Source organism: Bos indicus, chromosome 10 (genome assembly GCF_029378745.1).
Source record: "Bos indicus isolate NIAB-ARS_2022 breed Sahiwal x Tharparkar chromosome 10, NIAB-ARS_B.indTharparkar_mat_pri_1.0, whole genome shotgun sequence".
Lineage (NCBI taxonomy): Eukaryota > Metazoa > Chordata > Mammalia > Artiodactyla > Bovidae > Bos > Bos indicus.
The window spans coordinates 22,370,057-22,392,655 of NC_091769.1; the positions used below are offsets into that span (position 1 = coordinate 22,370,057).

Below are 22,599 nucleotides of genomic sequence, written 5' to 3' on the forward strand. Positions count from 1 at the left end.
ACCACGGCTGGGGACACAATAGTTACAAGTGGTTGTTTAATGACGACCACGGTGTCGCTGTGTTCAAGTCTAGTTTAGAATGCAAGTGCTGTTATATTAATCATGGAAGTGACAAGTTAAAGGGCTGTTAACACTGAGCTGCATAATGAACACTTGGTATGAGTGAATGAAAAGAATACTGAATAGAAATACAAGCTACTCAAGTTGGCAGGGCTTTAATTGCCAAGGAGTCTGAGAGTTTGCACACATGTGTGACTGAGAAGTGACTGTGGACTGGGATGTTACCAAAGGAGAGTGAAGGAAGAACCATGCAGTGGGACAGTCCCGCGTGAGGAAGAACCTCAGCATCTGTCAGACGGAAGCAGAACTGTGAGTGAAATCGCGGCCCGTGACAGAGCACACAACATCAATCTAAACCGACCTCAGTGTCCAGGCTGCAGGGAGAAACCAGGGATACAGGAAAACAAAAGATGCAGAGGGAAGGGCGCACGCCAAGAAGATGGGCTGGAAGAGCACAGGGAAAGGGGATGTTTTTGCAAGACTCAACTGACAGACAATCGTCTGTCTCTGTCAGAAGACCTTATTTTTAGACATGCCAGCTCAAGTTCCAGATTGGTGACCCAGAGACTGCGGTGTGCTAGGAGGAGAACTGTTGCCTCTGCTCACAATCTGCTGTGTTTGTGTTGACTTACCACGTGGCTGGGGACTCAGCTGGACAGCATACTGAATGCCCGGTAGAATTCCTAAAACCACTGTCGGCCCAGAGAACCCTTTGTTAATAAATATTACAGCACAATCTGTGTTTATTCAGGGAAGTGTGATAGGGAAAGGAAACTAGCAAGAAAAGAAAATAGAGTTTAAAATGCCACGGTAGTTGAAAAATATTTATTTTTATGGAAGAAAGGTAATCCAGACGATTTTCCTCTCATTTTGAAAGACTAAACCCTAAGCTTCAAGCATGTGGAGGCCAAGGACAAATTTTTTCAGGGCAACCACAATTAGTAAAAACAGCTTCTGTGTACACATACCAAGGGGCTGTGGGGTCATGTCTACATTATAATCAGGGCCTCTCTGTATGGTCATCCTGACCCCCAACCTACTTTAGCAGATCATCAAGTGCACACAGGCTCTTGGATTTTCTCTAGACAACCCTTAGCTTCCATCAGTCCTCTTTTCTTCTAAAGGTATATGAAATGAGCTGATTTTGATGGGTGGAAGAGGTCTTGGGGAGAGCTTGGAAAAGAACAGGATCAAAATTCAGATGAAGGAGCAGAGGTGCAGTTGCCACAAGCTATTAGAGCAGCTGGTGAAGCATCTTCCTGGAATCCAGGGGGTCTGCCTCTTTTGTCCTCCTCTGGTTCTGAATCTAAATCAAGGAATCAGCATTATGTGGTTGAACCCTTGCTCTAGTTGGATAGGAGAGTTTTAGGCAAACCCTTGTCCTTTTCTTTTATCTTTTCATTTCAAAGGAGGGAGCAGATACGAATGGGCACTGACACACCAGCCTTGCCAGATGGGCTGTGGCATATAGGCAATTTATTAATATAAAACCTTTGTGGCAGGTCCGGTGACCACAAGGGATGATATTGGCTGCATTTAGCATTTTTAAATTTAAGTATTCACCTCATGTCAAAGTATGTAGCTGTGTTCTCTCATCTGAGGTTGTTCATTTGGAAATACAGAAAGGATGAGGCATTATTTCTTTAAATAAAATATTCCTTTTCATTACTGGCTGTGTGTCAGAGATCCCTAAAGCAGAAATTCAGCTCACACATTAAATTCAATAATCATATATTAAACACTTAGTATGCAACACCCCGTAGAAACTGGAGATGAAACAGACTAAGAATTCCTACCCTCAAGGGGTTTATAAATTAGGAGGAGCATAAAGGAAGTTTCTAAACAATCATGGAAAAAGAGAGAAAACATGAAATGACTCAAGAGAGTTAGGTGCAGAGAAAAAAAATGAATTTAAAAAAGAGAGAGAGGTGTTAAGTGCTAAGGTGGTTCAACTGGGGGGAGATCTTATCCTCAGAGGGGAGTTTTGCATTGGAGATATTAATTTGGGAGCCTTGACCACGTCTGTGGAATTCAACTCTGTGAGTGTGAATGAGATCACCTAGGGGAAGATACAGAAAGGAAGAGGGACCTAGACAAGGGCCCCTGGTGCTCCATATTCATAAGCTGGGTAAAAGAAGAGTCAGCAAGGGGACTGAGAAGGAGAGGCCAGTGATATAGAGGAAAATCAGCAAAGTACAACATCTCAGAAGCTAAGCATGGAAAGCACTGCAGCTCAAGAATAGAGACGCAGACAGAATGGACTTACGGATAAGGGGAGGGAAGGGAAGGGAGAGATGAACTGAGAGAGTAGTACTGACATATATTCACTGCCATGTGTGAATACTAGTGGAAAGCTACCCTGTAAGACAGGGAGCTCAGTTTAGTGCTCTGTGATGACCTAGATGAGGGATGGGGGTGGTGGTGGGAGGGAGGTCCAAGAAGGAGGGAATATATGTATGGTTGACTCACTTCTTTGTACAGCGGAAACTAACACAACATTGTAAAGCAATTATATTCCAATAAAAATAAAAAAGGAAAAATGGATGGCCGGTGGTAAAGTACATAGTTGAGAGGTTGTATAGTTGTTGGCTATTTATTCCTGACTTCCCTGGTGGCTCAGACAGTAAAGCATCTGCCTACGATGTGGGAGACCTGGGTTCAATCCCTGGGTCGGGAAGATCTTCTGGAGAAGGAAATGGCAATCCTTGGCAACCCAAGGAAATGGCAATTCTTACCTGGAAAATCCAACGGATCTGCTTTATGTCTGTCTCCTCTTATCTTAAGGAGGGCAAGGCCTCTGTTTGGCTCAAACATGTACTCAAACATATCTGGCGTGGCATTTGGCACAGAAAGGACTCAAGATATATTTGATGCATAAAGGAAGAATTAAAGCCGGTCCAAGGTGTGTGTGCTTAAGCAGGCAAAAAAATAGTATCCGAATGGCATCTTCATATTCCTAACATCGAGTAAGATTTTAGCAAGAATGCAGGCCTCCTTTTGGAGGCCTGTACAGACCCACTGGCTTCAGGCATAACCCCTCTCATCATCACTAGTCCTTCAACCTGGATGCCCAGGAATAAGAAAACAGTAAGAATCCACTGGGTGATTCTCTCATAATCCTTGACAGCAGTGTAGCCACTAGCCTTTCCCTTCTCCAGGTGATCTTCCCAACCCAGGGATCAAAGCCAGGTCTCCCGCATTGCAGGCAGATTCTTTACCAGTTGAACCACAAGGGAAGCCCAAGAATACTGGAGTGGGTAGCCTATCCCTTCTCCAGCTGATGTTCCCATCCTAGGAGATGAACCGGGGTCTCCTGCATTGCAGGCAGATTCTTTACCAAATGAGCTATCAGGAAGCCCACTAGAATCTCATGAGATATTAATGGTTATGCCATTAATAGAAAGGATTCTCTGAATCTGGTTCTGGCTAAGTAGGCATCTTTACAGTAGGAGTTCTCAGAGCACACAATATGCTAAGAAAGAATTGTGAATGCTAATAGAGATCTATTAAGGTAGAGCATTTGCCAAACTTATTTGACTATGGGATCCTTTTTAATTGCTTCATAGCCATTAACATCTTGAAGGATAGTGACATTCTGAAGAACAATTTGGCAAGTGTGGTCTCTGAGTTTTTCTAAGAAGAAAAAAAATATCAAATTCATTTTAAAAAAATTATTTTTTAATTGAAGAATAATTGCTTTACAGAATTTTGTTGGTTACTGCCAAACATCAACATGAATCAGCCATAGGTATATATATGCCAAATTCCTTTTTAATTGATGTGGGGAAAAATTCTGCATGTTGGATACAAATGACATGAATGGAGTCAAAAGCTGTGGTAGGTTGTATCATTATTATTATATTCAATTATATTCACAAGTATTTGATCCTCCCTTTTATTTGAAAAAGATGATCAATTCCTGTGTTGCTTCATTTCCTATGGCACCTTCTGAGGGAGGGGTATGAGTTCTGCCCAGCTGAGTTTGAGTGTGGCCCAAAGGCTTTGGTCAATGAACATGGGTGGACATAATGTATGTCATGTCCAAGCAGATGCTCTGAGGAGCACTCTGAGTTTCTGCCAGCGGCTCTTTTGTTCTTCTTCCTCTGTCATGAGAACAGTGTGTCCCAAATAGTGAGCCATCTTTCAGTTTGGATGCTGGAATAAGAAGATGCAGGGAGCAGAGCTTAGCAGGCACCTTGAAGCCACCAACTTGTAGTAAAAGTAGGAATAACAAAAAAAATGTTTAAGTTATTGATGTATTGGTGCTGTTTGTTACTGCAGCAGACTTGACAAATACAAAGAGGGAAATATGGAAGGCTGCTATAAATATGAGTTTCTTTCCAGAGCTCCCAAAAGAGAGACAATCCTGGGGAAGAAGCAGAAAACACAGTGGCTCAGTTTGTAGCTGAATTTTTTTATATTTCACTGGAGAAAAGTTAGACCTTTGCTCTGGCGAGAAACAACTCTATAAAATGAGACGACTCCATCAGCTTAGATAGAGATTTGTAGACTTAGTGTAGACTACAGATGCTGACATATCTGAGAGGAAATCTCAATATTTCAAACTGAATGAAGGAAGTCAAAGGACACACAGAAGCGAATGCTCATAACTAGTCCCACTGGCACTGTCTGCCTCCCTGTAGAGTGCGCTGGGCTTCCCTGGTGTCTCAGCTACTTTGTTTTTTCCCTTTGACATTTCAATTACATTGTTAAGGTGAATAAAGATAATTGATAGTTTTGCGTTAAATTATTATAAATTAAATAAAATCAGGTGGATATGCAAAGCAAAAGTGCACAAATTTATTATTCTTAGCATTTCACTAATTTACAAAAACTGGTTCAAAGTTGAAATAACCGAAACTGAACTAATAATAAGGACAATTTTATTTACTACATCCATGTAAATCCAGAAGTAATATCAAGCTTCTACATTGCTTTCCTAATAGTCTCTCCACATTTCCTCATAGTTCCCATTAGCGGGATGGGTGTGCCCCATATCACTAAATTCTGGGAAATCTCTGAGGTTTGGGAAGGCTCTTCAATAAGAACAAAAAGTTGGAAGGAGTGACCATTATCCAAGGAAATGTTCTTTCCCTCCCCCTTTCCTGTTTGCTTTTCTTAAATCTTTATCTCCTCAATCCATGCCATTCCCATTTAGCTGGTCTGTTTTGTGCTGTGCACAGCAGTGGTACTTTGGAAATCTCTAAGCTTTGCTTGGCAGGGAATTTGCTGCATCTGTGGTTAAAGAGCCCCTGTGAAAATTCTGATAGACATTAGCTTCCCCACAAAAAGAGACTGTGTCTAGCCTAAGTTCAGTAAATTTCCATCTGTTTTGAGTATGTTTGTTTGTTTAAACTGTAGATATCAGTTTAAAGGTGTGTGTGTGTGTGTATGTGTGTGTGCGTGTGCATGTATATACTTAGCTATCAAGGGTTTTCATCTTCCTTCCTGGGTCATCTTCGGGTCATCTTGGTCATCTTCCAAGCATATATTTCTTCAAGGAAGTAGTGTTTTCTCTGTTAGGAGCTCACCTCACTTCCTATGAGAAGCCATCCCCAGCTCTAGGCCATCACTTCCCGCTCTATGTTCTCACAGCTGTGTGCTCCTTCCTCTGTTAATGTCTTTAATTTCTTGTCTGTTTCTCCCACTAGGAAGAGCACCTTGAGGACAGGAATTGAGCCTTGACAGTTTCTATGGCTCAGCATGTGGCACTGCACCAGGAATATTGTGCGTGCTCAGTACATATTTGAGGGATGAGGGTATCCATCCCCATAATTACAGACTTGTGCATTTTAATAATATAGCTACTGAAAATACCCATCCCAAATCCAAAACACCAAAAAGGCTCATCAGAAGCCCAGTCAGGAGTCACTGAGAAGAGTATCATCATATTGGCCCCTCTGATTTCTTATAGCTGGCCAGTTTCTCTGGGCAGGTTTTGCTTCCCTGTCCCAGGTCCCTGTGTGGGAACTGGCTCAAATCTACAGAGGGTAGATCCTATGACCATCTCAGTTGTCCAGTGTACCCTGAAATAGGCTCTTGAGTATATCAGACAACTAGAGAAAGGATGGAAATCACTGGTCTCTGAGAACAATTGGTCTGTAGCACAGGGTGACTCTGGAGACTTCAAGACCACTGCAAAGTGAGAATATAGCAAGGCTTGGGGACCTGCCTGCAGCCCAGAGTCAGTGATGATCACCAAATTCTGGGAAATTCTGGAATCTAGGACAGTCATCTAATTATTCATAGAAATTTATTTTTGCAATTTATCAGGTTTAAGATAAGCAAGAGCAGATAGATTCCTGGGTGTCTCAGAGCTTTCAAACTAATGAGAAACTAAACATTAATTCGATTAGTGAAATATATTACAGACAGAAATATGAATGCATATTTAGAACCCCAAATCTGAACTTGCTGGGATATCTTGACACATATGAAGAACTGATGTGTAAACTTTGATCCAAAAGATAAATAGGAGTTAAATAAGTGATGAAGAAACAGAAGATGCATTCCATAGGGAGGGAACACTATGTGCAGAGGTCCTGGGGTGGAAGGATACCTGGTGCATTTAAGTAACTGGAGGAGACCTGTTTAACAGGAGCATGGAAAATGGAAGGAGAGAAGGTGAGAGGTACTGGAAGTGGAGGTGAGAAGAGGTCAAATTGTGCAGAGTATTAGAGGTTTCTTTAAGGATTTTGGTATTTTGCTTATAAGCAATGGGAAGTAATTTACAGGATTTTAAATCAGGGATCTGACATGACTGTGATTGTATTTTGAATGGATCACATTGGCTACTGTAGGGAGGATATATGGAAAGGTCCCAGAGACCAGGTAGCTTGTTCAAAAGGCTGATGAAACATTTCATGAGAAAATGGTAGTTTGGATCCAGGTGTTAGTGGTGGAGGATGAAGAGACGTTCATGGATTTGAGATGAGATGTAAGGTAGGAAACCTTGGGAAAGGATCATGTTTAAAGCAAAGTTCTTGACTTAAGCCTTGGAGTTCTGCTGAGGGAATTTTGAAGCATCTACATGGATATGCTAAACAACCAGGATACATAGAATGAATACATACCAGGTGAATACATACTTCATCTATTCATAGTCAAGTCATATTTATTAACTACCCACTATATGGTAGTCATTGTATTGAGAATTGTATGGAAAAGAAAAATATATTGAACTTGTATTCTTTCCTTGAAAGCGTTCAACATGTATGAGAGAGTAAGGAGGAATGGTTGAGAATTTGGTATCAAGAAATGAGGATTTGGAGGTTGGATATGATAGCTGTCTTCAAATAATTGAAAATATGAGGGTTGAACTTAGTGTGTTATGGTTCACAATGTGTAACAAAGACCAACATAATAAAGTTACAGGGAGGCAGACTTTGATCTGCAATAAGAAGGGATTTTTTAATGTAAGGACTATCATCGAAAATACTTGAGACTGAATGATCATTTACTCAATCAATATTTAATGAACATGTAAATTGAATGGAGAGATTCCTACTTGACCTTTAAGATCCCTTCCGGCTTTCAAATTCAACGATTCTAATTTTCTGTTTAAACTCTTAATTGTTTAGGCTGAAGGTCACAGCTTGGATTTCCATGAGTCCATTTCCTCACTCAGCCCCTTTCTGTATCTTCCCTGGGCACTTTCAGGATTCTGTAATGAGTCATTTCTTTAAGGTTGTGACACCTCATGATTGAAATGACATTTTCTTCCTTGGTTTGATGCAGAGGAAGAAGTGTACTCTGATTTCTCTCTTTTTTTCCTTTTTGCCTCTTACTCCACACTGTGGTTTCCGGATATTGAATGACTTGTTTTTGTAAGTGCAGCCAATGGATGCCACTGTTCTTGGACATAAGGTACCTTCTTTTTTTAATTTTTTAATTTTTTCTCTTTTTTACATGGTAACTTCTTGCACCTTTTAAACCATCATATCCTTCATTTCTAGCCACACAGGATGGATACCCAGGGACTCTTTTGCTTGGGAGCCTGGTGGAAGTGGCATGCTTATTGTATTCCCTGACAGTTGACTTCAGAGACTTTTTCAGACACTCTGGGATTTCTCTTTACTGTTCTGAACTCTTTCAAGTGATCCATTTTCATGCTAGATAAAAATCACAGAAAGCAGGATAATAGGGATAACAATAAAATAAATTTATTCAACCCTCAATCACCTCTACCAGTGCAGTAGGGAAGAACTAGGACAATACAAAAATATTTGCTGACATTCATATCACTCATTTGGCTCTTGGATTTCTGCAGAAACACTCGGTCATGCTCATACTATACTAGAGCTTTTGGTGGCCCGATCTTCACCACGTCCGAGGCTTAAAGTATTATGTAAAAGGCTTTCTTATCTGCCTCCTGGTAAGTTCAGGGATTTCTCTAGGTCTTTACTTTCAATTCTTGTCTGGTTTCTTTTTTCATTGTTTTGTGCCCAGACTCTCTCAGATTGTTACTGGGCAGTCTGCTTGCTTTCCCCTCAAATGTCCCTTTTCCTTGGCTCCAGGCTCTGTTTTTCATGCTCACTCCATTCCCGTCTCAGGTTCTGAGTTGTCTCAGCCCAATATGGGCCAGAACTTCATGTTTTCATCCATCCTGCAAGAGGAACGGACAACTAGAGACACATGGTCTTATCTTCCATCCCTTTTCTTCCCCATCAGACTTAATCAGACACTAATGATTCATGTTTTTTTAAAAAATTTATTTATTTTTCTGATTAGATTTTGAGGTGAAGGTGCGTAACACAAGGTCCTGGGTTGCAATAGATAATTCAGGAAGGTCACATGGTGTGTTAAAGAGTACACTGACTCAATAAATATTAATTCATTTCCTAATCTGCTTGTGGATAAATGAGAAATGGTCATACATAGAATTTATGTAATGCCTTCTTCCAAGGAGCATACAAGGACACAATAGCACCTCAATGAGACCATTTATTATATTAGTAACACATATAATCTGTAACCTGATTTGAGGATGACTGATTGCTTATTGTGAGTCTCACACCTGGCTGCACATCAGAGTCCCTTCAGGAACTTTTTACAAAAATAGATTCTTGGGTGACATTTGTGAAAAATTGATTTACATGTCTCCATGAAATTTTTCAATAAAGAGGGGGTCCTTAAGACCAGTGGTTCTCAAACCTTAATATGCATATAATTCATCTAGGGAATCTTGAGAAAATGCAGATTCTGATTCAGTAGACCTAGGATGGACCTGAGATTCTACATTCTGACACCTCTAGGTGATGTGATGATGTTGGTCCAGAGACCACATATGGAACAGGAGGTCTTAGACCAGAAAGGGGAAGAGAAGGGGACAGGGAGGGGAGGCTGAAGTACCTGGGAGCTAGAGCTCTATGCCCACACCAGTGCAATCAAAATCTCCAGATACATTCCAGACATTGGTATATTCAAAGAGTTTCCCAAGTAAGTCAAATATGCAGTTGGAATTAAAAACTATTTTCAAGAGATTCTTTGATCATATCTAATGCCCATTTCTCTGTCATCAGGGCAGAAGAACTTGGATATATCCAACAGTTCTTTTTCTGCTTATAGCAGAATTTCTCAGACATGTCCTTGTACTACCTGCATCATAATCACCCAGGGTCCTTGTTATAAATACATGTACCTAGGCCTGCCCCCAGATATGCCGAATTAGAATCTTTGTAGACTGGGTTCATAATTGGATTGGAAACAATCTCTCTTAGTATTGGTCGTGTAGCCAGGAGGGTTTAAACAATTTGGTCTCAAGCAGAGTTTTTGCTCTCTCTTTCCCTGCTCTGCTGCATTAATCCCTGGTGGTAGGAAGCCTCTGATGCGGCCCTCAATGAGCCCTACCTCCTGGTATTCATTCATGCTCTCATATAATCTCCTTCCTTCGAGTATGGGCTGCACTTACTGACTCATTTCTACTAAATGGTATGTGGCAGATGTGATGGAATGTCGCTGCTAAGATTGTTTCCAAAAGACTGTGCCTTCCACCTTGGATGCTTTCTTTCCTTTGCTGTAGGGAAGTAAGTACCATGCTATGATGGAATCTGTGGAGAAGTCTACATGAGGACTCAAATTCTGCCAACATCCACATGAGTGAACTTGAAAGTCGATTCTCTTCCAGCAGATGCTTGAGATGACTGCAGCCTGATGGGAGACCCTGGAGGACCCAGCTAAGACACACCTGGATTCTGGACCCATAGAAACTGTGAGATAATAAATGCTTTGAACCTTTCCGTGTTGTAGTAATTCATTGTATAAAGGTAGATACCTAGTACACTCACCTTGAAATATCCTTCTTCTTCCTTCCCACTTATCCAAGTCCCAACTTTTGCAAACCTTAGCTATCCTAGGAAACTTTTCTCATACTGATTGTCCTTTCATGAACTCCTGGAACACTGCATGTGAAGTCACAGCACTCACTGTTAGATTGTACTTGCTAGTATTTTTTAATCATTTATTCATATCTCTAGTTGTAATTTCTAATGCTCTGTCTTCTAACATAAATTATAAATCCATTGATGAGAATACAATTTAAAATAGAAGATAACACAGAACTCTTTCTATTCCCATGACCTATACCAATATTATAAACACAGTAAGTGCCCTGTAACTAAATGTGCGATGAAGATAACATTGGAAAGAATATTGGGAAGAAGGCATGAGGAAAGCTGTAGTTTTCACATTCACATCTACTCTGTATCCTAATGCCTAACTTTTAACCTTATGTACACAGAGGATTCCAGACAGATAGATACTTGAGCAGAAAAACAAAGAGATGGCTATTAAGGCCAATAGGATGAAAGCACTCCCTTGATGATTATGAAATGTTTGTGTCTTTAATCCCTCCTGCCCTTCAGTTTGCTCAGTGGTGCCTCCAGGCCTTGACTTCCTCTAGTTCCAGATACTTCAGTCTCCTCCATTTCAACTTGTGACTCAGGGGTCTATTTTTTTTTTTTTTTTTAATTCAGTTGATTTATGACCACCTCAGAAATCCCACATTGCCACAAATATTTGTCTCCAAAATCTCTCTTGGCAACCCACATAACAGAAGGCCATGTGTTATCCCTCCCTGAATTCCCCGTGAGTCCCCTGGGCTCCTCTGTTGCTAAGGGAAGATATAAAACATTCAATACCTGAAATAGTTAGGGAGCATCTCAGAAAATGACTGTAGTCATCCTTCATCACAGACTAGGAGTTAAAGCTATCTCTAATAGCTTTGGAAATTTTGATTAGGATGGTAATGGAAAACCATCACTGCTTTATCTGGTTTATGCACACAAAGTCTTTCATGATAAAGACTCTGGGATGAGCTACAGCAAGCACTCCCTAGAGTAGAAATATGTTCTTCTCAGCCTCTCCACAATGAGAGGAACTTCTCAGTATTGAAAGCTGTTTTTTTCCCCCTAGTCTTTTCTCAGGAGTCTGTGAGAGAGAAGCAGGGTCCCCTTGGTCTCCCTGTACAAACCCTAACAGACCTTTCTGACCACTTTGGCTGATAAAGAAAGTCCCTCTTCACCAACTACAAAGATAAGGCCCCAACTCAACTCCTGACTCTCTTATCAGATGTTCCTGTTGAGGTTAAAAAGTGGTCTCACCTCAGGGGTGGTACTTATTTTAGCCAAAGATGGTCTCTTGTTGGATCTGCTGCCTTGGTTTGACTCAGGGAGATTTGAGGCGATCAGAATCAGGACTGTAGCACTGTGGGTGTCGGATCCACAGTAGTAAGTTCCAACATCTTTTATTGTTGTTTTTTGAATGTTGAGTACGTATTGATTTTTTGAAGTATCAATTTTCCCTTTGAAACCACCCCTTACATTTTCATTAGAATTATTGCTTAGTCTGTATACCAAAGTTAAGACATTATTCTCATTCCTCTTATACCAACTCATCTGATAGTTCTTCCAGTTCCCTCCAGTTACGTTGCAACGGAAGGTGGCAGGCTCCCCAAGGAGGACAGTCAGAGTTTTGGTCTCTGATTCCAAAATTACATCCAAAGAGACCCCTGAAAGGGAAAGCCCCAAGTTAGAGAGGCCTCAGAGAAGTTCCTCCGTCACACGGGGAGGAGTTTCAGAGCCATACTCAGCAATGCGCTCCCTTTGACCCCAGCAAACTGTTCCTGATTTTCCTGAAGAGTAAAAGGCCCATCAGCTTGTCCTTACCTGCCCAGCAGATGGCCAGGTGGAAGAGGGCACAGGTCCACAGCATGGCTTTATGGGGATGACTCTGCGGTGTGCTGGTCTCCTGCCTGTCCCTGCCCAGATTAGCTGCTGTCTAGCCATGGGACGTTTTGTCCGTTGTAAGGGTGGCTGGGGGTTAGCCACTTCCTCAGAGAGAGAGCGACAGGCTTGCAAGGCCACAGATTAGGCTGTTTATTCAACAAACATGGGCTAATGACATCACAGGTCAGGTGCTATTTGGGAGACGTAAGAGGAAACTTCTGACATAGGATGCAAAATTCTGCCTTGAGAGCGCTCAGCTTTTTGGGGAGACAGACACAGAGCAATTGCAAAAGAGTGTGAAATGCCTTTTTTTTTTTTTTTTAAAGGTAGATCCAAAGCACTCCAGGAGCACAGAAAAAGAGCTGCTTCTGCTTGGGATACTCAGAAGGGGTAACTGTGAACTGAGCCTGGAGAGTTGGGAGGACGCTCTGTCAGGAGAGCATTTCCAGGAGCTGTAGGGGGAAAGGGTAGGGCAGGCAGGAGCTAGCCGGCCAGCCAGTTGTCCTTCTGCCTGCACTCAGAATCTGTGCAGCTCCCAATTTCCCCTCTGCTCACAGCCACCCCTGCCTCAGGCGGAGCTTTCTTCCCTGGTTGCCAGCAATTACTCTACTATCCAAAAGGCCTTCCTGCTTCCTGTTTCATCCATTCTCCATGCAGGCTTCACACTCATTTTTTGTTCAGACCAAAGGGGACCAGGTCACACCTCTGCTGAAACTCCTATTCACTGCCCTTGGCTTTTAGGGGAATGTGAAGATCCTATGTCATCGCCATATGATCTCCTAATCTCTCTCCAGTCTCACTTTTGACCACTCGTCCACTTGAGCTCTGTACTTCTGCTGACAAAAAGGACTTGCAGGTTTGAAAATGTATTATAGTCCTCATATGCCCAGTTTTTGCAGTGGCTGCTCTTTCTTCCTGAAAAAACTGTACCTTCCTTCTTGTCCACTCCCATTTCACCCAGGGTAGGTGTTCCCCAGGGCTCCTTGAACTTGTTGGGTCATGGCACTTATTACTTTTATTATAACTATCTGATAATTTGTTTTTTGCATTGGACTTTAAGATTCTTTTGGACAAAGATAGCATCTTTGTATTTGCATTCTCAGTGTCCAGCAGAGAGCTTATCAATATGAGAAACTTAACATACCTGCTGATCCAATCAGAGATTCTCTGTGGGTCCTCCTGACTCTCAAGGAGACTGGTGGGTTGCTCATCTAGTGATGTCTGAGATCAGGAAAGGATTTGCCAACAACCCAAGCCCAAAGCTGGGGAAGCTATGTCTTCTGCCCATGTTGTAGGTGAGGGGAGTAGCAGGGTACTCTGCAGCAGCAGGATAGCTCCTATCAACTAGAGTCTGCTTGGAATTGCTTGTGGCTAACATCATGGCATCTGGTCCCATCACTTCATGGGAAATAGATGGGGAAACAGTGGAAAAAGTGTCGGATTTATTTTTTGGGCTCTAAAATCACTGCAGATGGTGATTGCAGCCATGAAATTAAAAAATGCTTTCTCCTTGGAAGGAAAGTTATGACCAATCTAGATAGCATATTCAAAAGCAGAGACATTACTTTGCCAACAAAGGTCCATCTAGTCAAGGATATGGTTTTTCCAGTGGTCATGTATGGATGTGAGAGTTGGACTGTGAAGAAAGCTGCGTGCCAAAGAATTGATGCTTTTGAACTGTGGTGTTGGAGAAGACTCTTGAGAGTCCCTTGGACTGCAAGGAGATCCAACCAGTCCACCCTAAAGGAGATCAGTCCTGGGTGTTCATTGGAAGGACTGATGCTAAAGCTGAAACTCTAATACTTTGGCCACCTCATGCGAAGAGTTGACTCATTGGAAAAGACTCTGATGCTAGGAGGGATTGGGGGCAGGAGGAGAAGGGGACGACAGAGGATGAGATGGCTGGATGGCATCACTGACTCGATAGACATGAGTTTGAGTGAACTCCAGGAGTTGGTGATGGACAGGGAGGCCTAGCGTGCTGCGATTCATGAGGTTGCAAAGAGTCGGACACGACTGAGCGACTGAACTGAATTGAACTGAACATTCTGACATCACCATTGGTGCTGTGGTGATATCATTACCCATAAAAAGAGCACTAGCTTGGCAGGTCTTAGAGCTCTGAGTTTTGAGTCTTGCTTTGCAACTTGCCAGTAGCTGGCCAAGCTACCTCTCTAAATCTTGATTTCATCATCTGCAAGTAGAGTAACTAGCTTGTAGGGATGTTGTAGGTTGGAATGAGAGAACACACATGTGACACTCATTCCCACGCCCGGCACACATTGGTAGGCCACCACAGATGTTGGTTTCTTTGCCTCATCTCTTCTGCTTTGTCATGGTTGGGTTAGTGACGTAGTCACTGAGTCCCAGTCACCAGGAGAGATACAGAGCCTCTCATTCCAAGCCTGACAGAATATTCCTGTGGGAGAAGGAGGGAAGCTGAGCTATGCCCTTAGGTCTGTGATCAGGTAAGTTGAGCAGGTTAAATGGATGAAATGAATAGAGCCACATCAGAGTTGAAGTTTTCTCAGGTGGCTCAGATGGTAAAGAATCTGTCTGCAATGCAGGAGACCTAGGTTCAATCCCTGGCTTGGGAAGATCCCCTGGAGAAAGGAATGGCAGCCCACTCCAGTATTCTTGCCTGGAAAATGCCATGGACAGAGGAGCCTGGTGAACTTCAGTCCATGAAATCACAAAGAATTAGACACGACTGAGCAACTAACACACACAGAATTGAAGGAGCACAATCAATAACTTCTGTGTCCGTAGGCAAAGGATCATCTCTTGCAGCTAAGGATGGAAGCCACATATGAGCTAGAGTCCCATTTTCCTTTGTCCAGTTGGGATGAAGATACAATAGGTGGACTGAAGAAGCAAAAAGACCCCAGGGTCAGATCAAATCTACCCATACTGGCTACTAGCACCATTCTCTCTGATGGTATCTGCCCCTCTGAGTCTTCAGTATCAAATATCCACTGGGTCACTTGAATATCAGTGGGAGAGTGCCAGAACTTCTGATTTTCTCTATAATTGGACGTTTTAAGACCTACTTTACCTTTGATTTGAGAACTCATCTACTCTCACCCGCTTTGAGTTCTTTGGGTTAAAAAGGAGATAAGTTTAGTGAAGGAAATCCCTTTTATTCCTCTTTCTCATTAGTCTCAGACATCTCATGTTAAGCATTTTTAACAGTGAAGTCAGACTCTGATATTTGCCCACGATTTGTCTTCATCTAGGTATGGCAATTAACTGCTGTTTGCCCAGTTTCTGGCTGCTGTTTCTCTGCTCTGGCTTAGGGTGGTTGGACAAGCAACCGAAGAACAGAAATGGAGGTGAATGAAGGGAATGGAAGCTGCATTTCTCTCTCTTAGTTTGGATCTCAGCTGCCTGGTATCTCAGGACAGCCTTCAGTAAGTAAGTGGCTTTTGCCCGTCTGACTGATCTGGGCTCAGAATGCTCAGATGGCTGGAATTACTCTGTTTCTTGGATTTGTTTTTCCTGAAATGTCTGGGCCCCACTAGTTGTTTTAAAGCAAACATAAGATATTTTTGGAAATTAGTGAGGAATTTCAATGGGTGTCAAGGAAAATCACAGTGTCATTTGTCTCTAAAAAAATTTTGGCTGCCAGTATTCCATCTGCGACTCAGTTACCCAGCTGCATGGCACTGAATGAAGCAGCTGTGAAGCAAAACAGCATGGAGGCAAGTGGGGACGTTTTAGAGTTGTAATTCTGCTTCTGTCGCTGACTTGGGACCTTGTGATGTAAATAAATAAACTTTTCCGTATCTAGTCTCAGCTCAGCTCCTTTAAGATGTTTTCCAGGCTCCCATCACCCAGCTCATCCTGAAATCTAGAGGTCTTAATTCCAGTCTGTGCCTTCCTTCTGGAACCCTCCCATAATCATCACAACCAGGTACTTGTCTTGTTTTCATATGTGTCTGACTCCGTTCCTCTGTTAGGTTACAAGCCCCACTGCAGCGTGAACTCCAGAATGGTAGAAAGCTTATGTTACCTGCCTTGGTATCCTCAGCTCTTGAGATAGTGTCTGGCATATTGAGTAGACTCTCGATATATATTGTTGAATAAAAAAAAAATGAACCTTTCCAATTCTATAGTCTGAGACTTATGGATACTTGATGAGCATTTATTAAATGGCTTTAATCTTCTTGTTCACCTTTTCTTCCAGGATCAAATAGGGAGATTAGAGGGCTTCCAGTGAGATGATGAGCTGGTTGGGACAGATGCTCCCAAGTATATCATCATCTCCGTCACAGTCTTCATTTGGTCCCTACAGGAAGTGACCAGGAAACCCAGTCTTGGGCAGTGTTCTCCAGTCAATGCCTTGTTCTCTAATAACTTTCTTCTACTTTATCCAAACTTCCTCTCCCTCTGATGGTAGTGGAAAAGGAACGATTATTTCTCTTACTGAGACTGTTAGCGTGGTAGAATCAGAGATCTGGGTGACAGAGTCACAAAGAATCTGTTTCATCATTGCATGTGATGTGGCATTGGCCTTTGCATTTTGGTTGCTCTAGGGAGGGTTGACTGAACTGATTTTTACTGTTTGAAAATACAGGAGGTTTCCTAGAGTGGTCAGTGTCCTTTAGGAAACCAGAGTTTTCTGAGTAAGCATTCAGCAATTTGGGGGCTGTGTTAAAAATAACCCCAAGGTATCCCTAGGGAAGAGAAAACCTGGAAAGAAAGTGACTCACTCGCTCACCACTGTGTCAGTCTGGGCCTGTCCCATCAGGGTTAAGACTTCGAAATCAGATTTCCAAAGCCAAACTTTGCAAAGGGTCCTTCTCTAGTTCTTTTATCCCAAGAAAAGCCTCTTGTTTTGTGCGATTCTGTGCACTTGAAGGACTGCTCTTGGGGGCACTAGTGCTGATGAGCCCATATGCTGGCTGCAAATGAGAAAGCCAGCAAAACAGCAGGGGATTAGTGTTTCCACTGATGAATAAAAACAAGATCTGAAGCCACAGGAGATCCTGCATCTTCAGAAAAGAAAATAGAGAAGACAGGCCTGCTTATTTCTAGTTCTCAGCTCAGCAGTTCACACCCAGGAGTTTTCATGGGTGGTTCCATGAATAAACAGAGGCCAATGTGCGAGTGTCTTTGTAGAGATTATGCACTTCTGGAATCATGGTATGATCTTCACTTGACAGTTTTTTTAGGATGCCATAAAGTCAGGTGTACTTTGACTTAATTTATAATTTCTTTGGACATAGGAAAATTTTCAGGTAATGTAGTATGCCTTACGATGTTGAAAGAACTAATTCCTTATTTATGATTATGTTCATAAACAACTTTAACTTTTTTTCTGGTTCTACATGTATAAATTATTCCACTATCCATTTAATGGGTCAGGCTACTGTTTTATTTGAATATCTCATAATGTCTTATTTTCCACTGATTTTACTTTTTTCTATGTAGGAAGCGTGTAATAATTTATCAGCATCCAGTAACAAAGGTCCTGAAAGTCTTTTGAATTGTATTTCTGTGAATTCCCATTGATATTTAGCTCTTACTAGATGGGACACTAATATTAAAACAAATGCTTAATTGTCCAAGAGATTGACTTATTCTTTATCAAGTTGCTGAGGGCCTAGGCCAGCCCCAATACAGGGATGCAGATATGTAGTGATAATCACCCTTCATGATCTCATCACCATCCACAGCAACAGCAGCTAAAACTTCCTGTGTTTCCTCTGTGCCAAGTGACACTCTAAGTGCATTACATGTAATAATTCACTTAACTCTTGCAACAGTCCTCTAAGGTAAGTATTATTATTATAATTGTTTTATAACTGAGAGAAGCAAGGCATAAAGTAACTTGCCCAAGGTCATATAGCTAGTGACTCACTAAGTGGAAGATTGGGATCCAAAATTCAACAAGTCTGGCTTCCAAGTCTGAAGGGGAGCTCAATCATTGCTACTGTGCTACCTACTTTTCACATGTATCTATCTATCTATTATCTATTGATTATTTATTTAATTTACTAGTATTTTACATATGTATATGTAGGTGCTTAAAATCTTTCAGGCTGTTAGAAATGTTAGGTTTGCACGGGTCTGTGATGAAGATGTTAATTCTTGGGTTTGATTTTTTTCAGTGCGTCCAATTTGTTTGTCGCTCTGGGTATCAGGGACTGTGCTTTTATGGGTCAGGTCAAAGATGCAAGTAATTCAACAGGATTTAATTTTCACTGCTGGTGTAGCAAGATAAACGTGAGGAAGTGTTAACTGCTGAATACATTTTATTATTTGAGAAGTGCTTGTTTTGTATCTTAGTATTCCCATAGCACTTAGGATATTGATTTCTAAACCATGAGGGTCCTTTGGTTTTGAATGAATGAACCGATGAACGAGTGGAGGGAGTTTAAGATGACACTGAACACCCTCTGTCTTGGTGGATGCCCTCTGAATTTTCTGTGTTGAGCTTGCTTGAGGCATACAGCCTTGTCCTGTGTGATGTTAAGCATGTCTCATGGTGCCTGTAGTGCGGGCAGTAAATGGCTTTGTCTCTTGGCTCCTCGTGCCTAACGGTTAAGGTCCTGGAGGATAGCTCTCTGTCCACAAACAGCTGGTAAGGCTCCAATTCCAGGGTGCCTTGAAAGGCATGGTAGGTGTGAGTGAGCCTTTGTTAGTCTCAGCAGATATCAGAGTTATATTTCCCACCAGGAATATTATATAGGCATTGGCACGTCACATGCCTCCCAATCACGGCAGCTCTGTTGGAAGTTGTGTAATTTCAGGTCCCATAGGAACCAGCTGGCAAAGAGAAAAAGGATAGCAAATGAGAATTGAGAAGTGGTGGGAGATTGCAGCCGTTGAGCTGGGAGCCAGTTACAGAGGAAGGGCGGCACAACGCAGAGCAGCTGGTACGTGGCAGAGCTGCAGTTCCTCCCAGTGCTGTTTACCATGAAGCCTACTTTGCATGCACCAGGCACTCAGGCCACCTTATCTGTAACAACCATGTGGCTGCTTCGTTGCTGCAGCCATAAAGGAAAGAGATCCTCAGGGGTGGTTGGTGCGTGTGCTATCGAAAGACACACTGAGATTTGTTCAAAGGCAACCATCCAATGGGCCCCTTTGGAGGAGGCTCGGTGCCCCTCTGCCACTAGGGGCCTGTGTTTTCGCATATGGGGCCATTTCCTTATCAGCCCCCAGGGGGCTCATTCTCTGAAAGGAAACAACCCGGGAGAGAATCTTTTGTTGAAAGACATTCAGTGGGTCGTGATCCCTGGGGTCCTTGTTTCTGAGCTTCAGGAACCTGAGGAGGAGGAAAGGTAGGAACAGTCCTTTTCCTGAAGCAAGGATGGCAGCACTGCCCACCTGACTGGTTCTGGTTCTGGGACTTGCTTTTTAGAAGCCAGATAGGGAAGAAGTAATTTGTTCATTTTAAAGGAATCCATTCATCAGGTAACCATCTATTCAATAAATATATATTGAATGCCAGCTATATACAAGCTTTCTGCTGAGTGCTGAGGATGCGGTGGAAATGAAAACCAGTTGAAATTTCTGCCACCATCGAGTTTAAAGTCTGGTGGTGATGTTTAACTTCAGAAATATACACGAAGCTAGGCAGGGGTGGGTGAGGGGCTTCTGGGGTCTGCACAGATCCAGGCAGGGTTTGTTCCCAGTCAATACAGCTGCTTGTAGGTTCACCCTGGAGGAACATAAACTAGAAATTTCCCTGGCAATTCATGCCCCATCTTAGAGCTGGAGGGTTCCTTTTCTGTCTACCTTCCTTTATAACCATTCTTCCTTCAAGAAACAGTTCTGTTTGTTGACAATTCACAGTTTTGAAGTTCCTGTCTTTGCACTGTTATCTTTCTATTCTTGGAGTAGAATCATCTTGGTTGCAATTGTTCCTGCTGTGAGGATAACGGCATCTTTTGTGTGATGGTTTTCTTTTCACTGTGTATACAGTGACTGCAGAGCTAGGAAATTTTAATTTGGGGCCAATCTTTATTTGAGAGCCAGGGCTAAAGGAGGTCATGGATTCTTTCTCTTTTATTGCTTTCCTCAAAGCCTTGACTCATATCTTTGCTTCTGTCTTCCCTCATCTCTTTCCCTCTCTCTTTCCTAAGACTATTCCTCTTTCTGCAAGATACTCTTTTGAAGAATTTTAAAGGGATTATAGGAGAATGCACAACGAAATAAGGGGAGAGTCATCCCAGGCTGCCTGGTCTTAAGGTTACACAGAAATGCCATGCCACAGACACGCAGAGGTGGAAGGCTGGTGGTGTGGCTGCGCCTGTGCCTGTAGCAAAACAGGTGGTGTGACAGGGTGGCCAGGCATCCTCCAGAGGCCTGACCACAGCGGTGCTGATGATATTTGGGACAGTGAAGCTCGTTGAGAAGATGCATGTGAGTAGTATGATGGCCCTAGACTGACTCATCAAAGACTCCTGGGGAAGATTGCCCCTGGTGCTGGGAGGTATGTAATAGCCAAACCATTTTATTAGGAAGAGGGCTTTGATTGACTGGCCGGGGAGGCCAAGAACTTATGACAGACTTTCTCTGGATCTAGCTCTCCTTACACCAAACTGAATAGAGAGAAGAAAAGGTAACAGTAATCAAGTGATTTCAGTCCAGTAGCTGGGTGCTCCTTCACATGCTGAATTCATAAATAAGAAGGGTGGGCAGCCAATTGTAGAATGAGTTTTGAGGGCCCAGAAACTCCCTACCCTCAAATTCTGAAATTCTGTCATTGGAGATTAGTCGTTTGGACCATAGAAACATAATAAAAGTATTCTTAGGAAGATCAACACTTTAAGTCTTAATACAGTAAAAATAGAAAGAATTAATTTCTGACGACAAAGTCTTGAAACATACAAACTTGAGAGTCTTTCAGCATACAAGCGGGATGCCATTAAGAGGCCATCTCTCTCCCCCTTCACTCCCACTTATCATTCATCTGCTTTTGACGTCTCTTGAATCTGTTTTCTCTTTCCAGGTGCTTATTCCTGACCTTTGCATTGTCCATCTCAGCTTTCACACAAACTATATCTGAGCTCACTGCTTTGGGTCTCCAAACCAATCCTCTCATCCACAGTGATCTTTCCAAAACACTTTTCAAGCACACTGCCTCTTATGTATCTCTGATTTCTTATGACTTCTCACAAGACAAAAATCCAAATCCTTTTTCCTGGTTTGCAAGACCTTACCCCATCAGGCCACACCACACCATGGCAGCCACTGCTCTGACCTGGCCACCAGTGCTGACTCATTCCCGCAGAGTGGATGCTCTTCTCCAAACACAGTCCCATCCACCTTCCTGAATTGCCTAAGCTGCTGACCCTCTTCTTGTCATGTCTTTCTCCAATCCCTCCATTGGTCAAGATCCTTCATCCTTTAAGTCAGTTCAACTATAACTTCCACCGGGGAGACTTTCCCCATCCTCCTTAACCAAACTAATCTCTCCCTCCTCTGGACAACTGTGCATTGTACTCTGGCCAACGTTTATCATGTTCTGATGTTAGAAATGAGTGCTAGGAGGGTCTGTGTCTCCTATGGAAAACACACCCTACCCTACCCCATTCTCTTACAGGTTTCAGGAAGGTCCATATGCTTGAGGAAAAAGGTAGATTTCCAATGGGTTTTCCCAGGGCCACCAGTGTGCTCTGTCCGAAGTACAGCTGTTATGCAACAATGTCTGCCAGGAAGGCAATCTGCTAGTTTCTAATGGGAACTTGAAAGAACAATTCCAGCTGGATCACTTTTGGTGAATGTACTGAAGGATTGGCTCTGACACTGGCAACATTTGGGGTCCATGGTCCTTTTTGAGGTCCTCTGTGTTCAACAAGTTCCTGTAGTGTCACTGTCTTTTTCAGGGAGTAAGCCAGTGTGTGTGGTTTGGAGGGACTGATTAAGATTTCCTACACTGCTGCCACAGTGTGAAAAATTAAATCCACCAGTTAGTAACCAGGGTTGCCTGGTGTTGGAGTTGTCAGAAGGAATTATAGTTTCAAGGAAAATAATCTCAGACACTTCTCATGTGGGTCACAGTGTTAGTAGGTGAGGACTCAGGAGAGATTTCGAGTTTTTCAAAATCACAAGGCAGGAGGGTGTAAGTTCTGCCATAGATGTCAAACCTGGACATCAGACCTGGTATCAAGCCTCAGGCATTATCCACCCTTCGAAGATCTGGACCTGGATATTCAGAGCCCCGAGGCAGGTCTGTATTTGAATGCAGTGCATTAACCCTACGGGCTTTCCTTGCCTCTTGAGTCTTATGTATTGACTGTCAATCTCTCTTATGGAAATTTCTGTACATTGTTTTTTCCAGGTATAGAACAGAGATGATGCC

General features: G+C 42.5%; 2 gene segments (V, D, J or C); both read right to left on the minus strand.

Annotated features, from left to right (window-relative positions):
* LOC109564835 (T cell receptor delta constant-like) overlaps positions 1–22,599 on the minus strand; it is a gene marked incomplete in the record, with an annotated part of 620,053 nt that overhangs the window by 142,024 nt on the left and 455,430 nt on the right.
* LOC139185213 (T cell receptor delta variable 2-like) lies at positions 8,201–12,459 on the minus strand. The segment is given in 3 exon segments: positions 8,201–8,665; positions 11,661–12,067; positions 12,225–12,459. Coding segments are annotated over 3 exon segments (462 nt in total).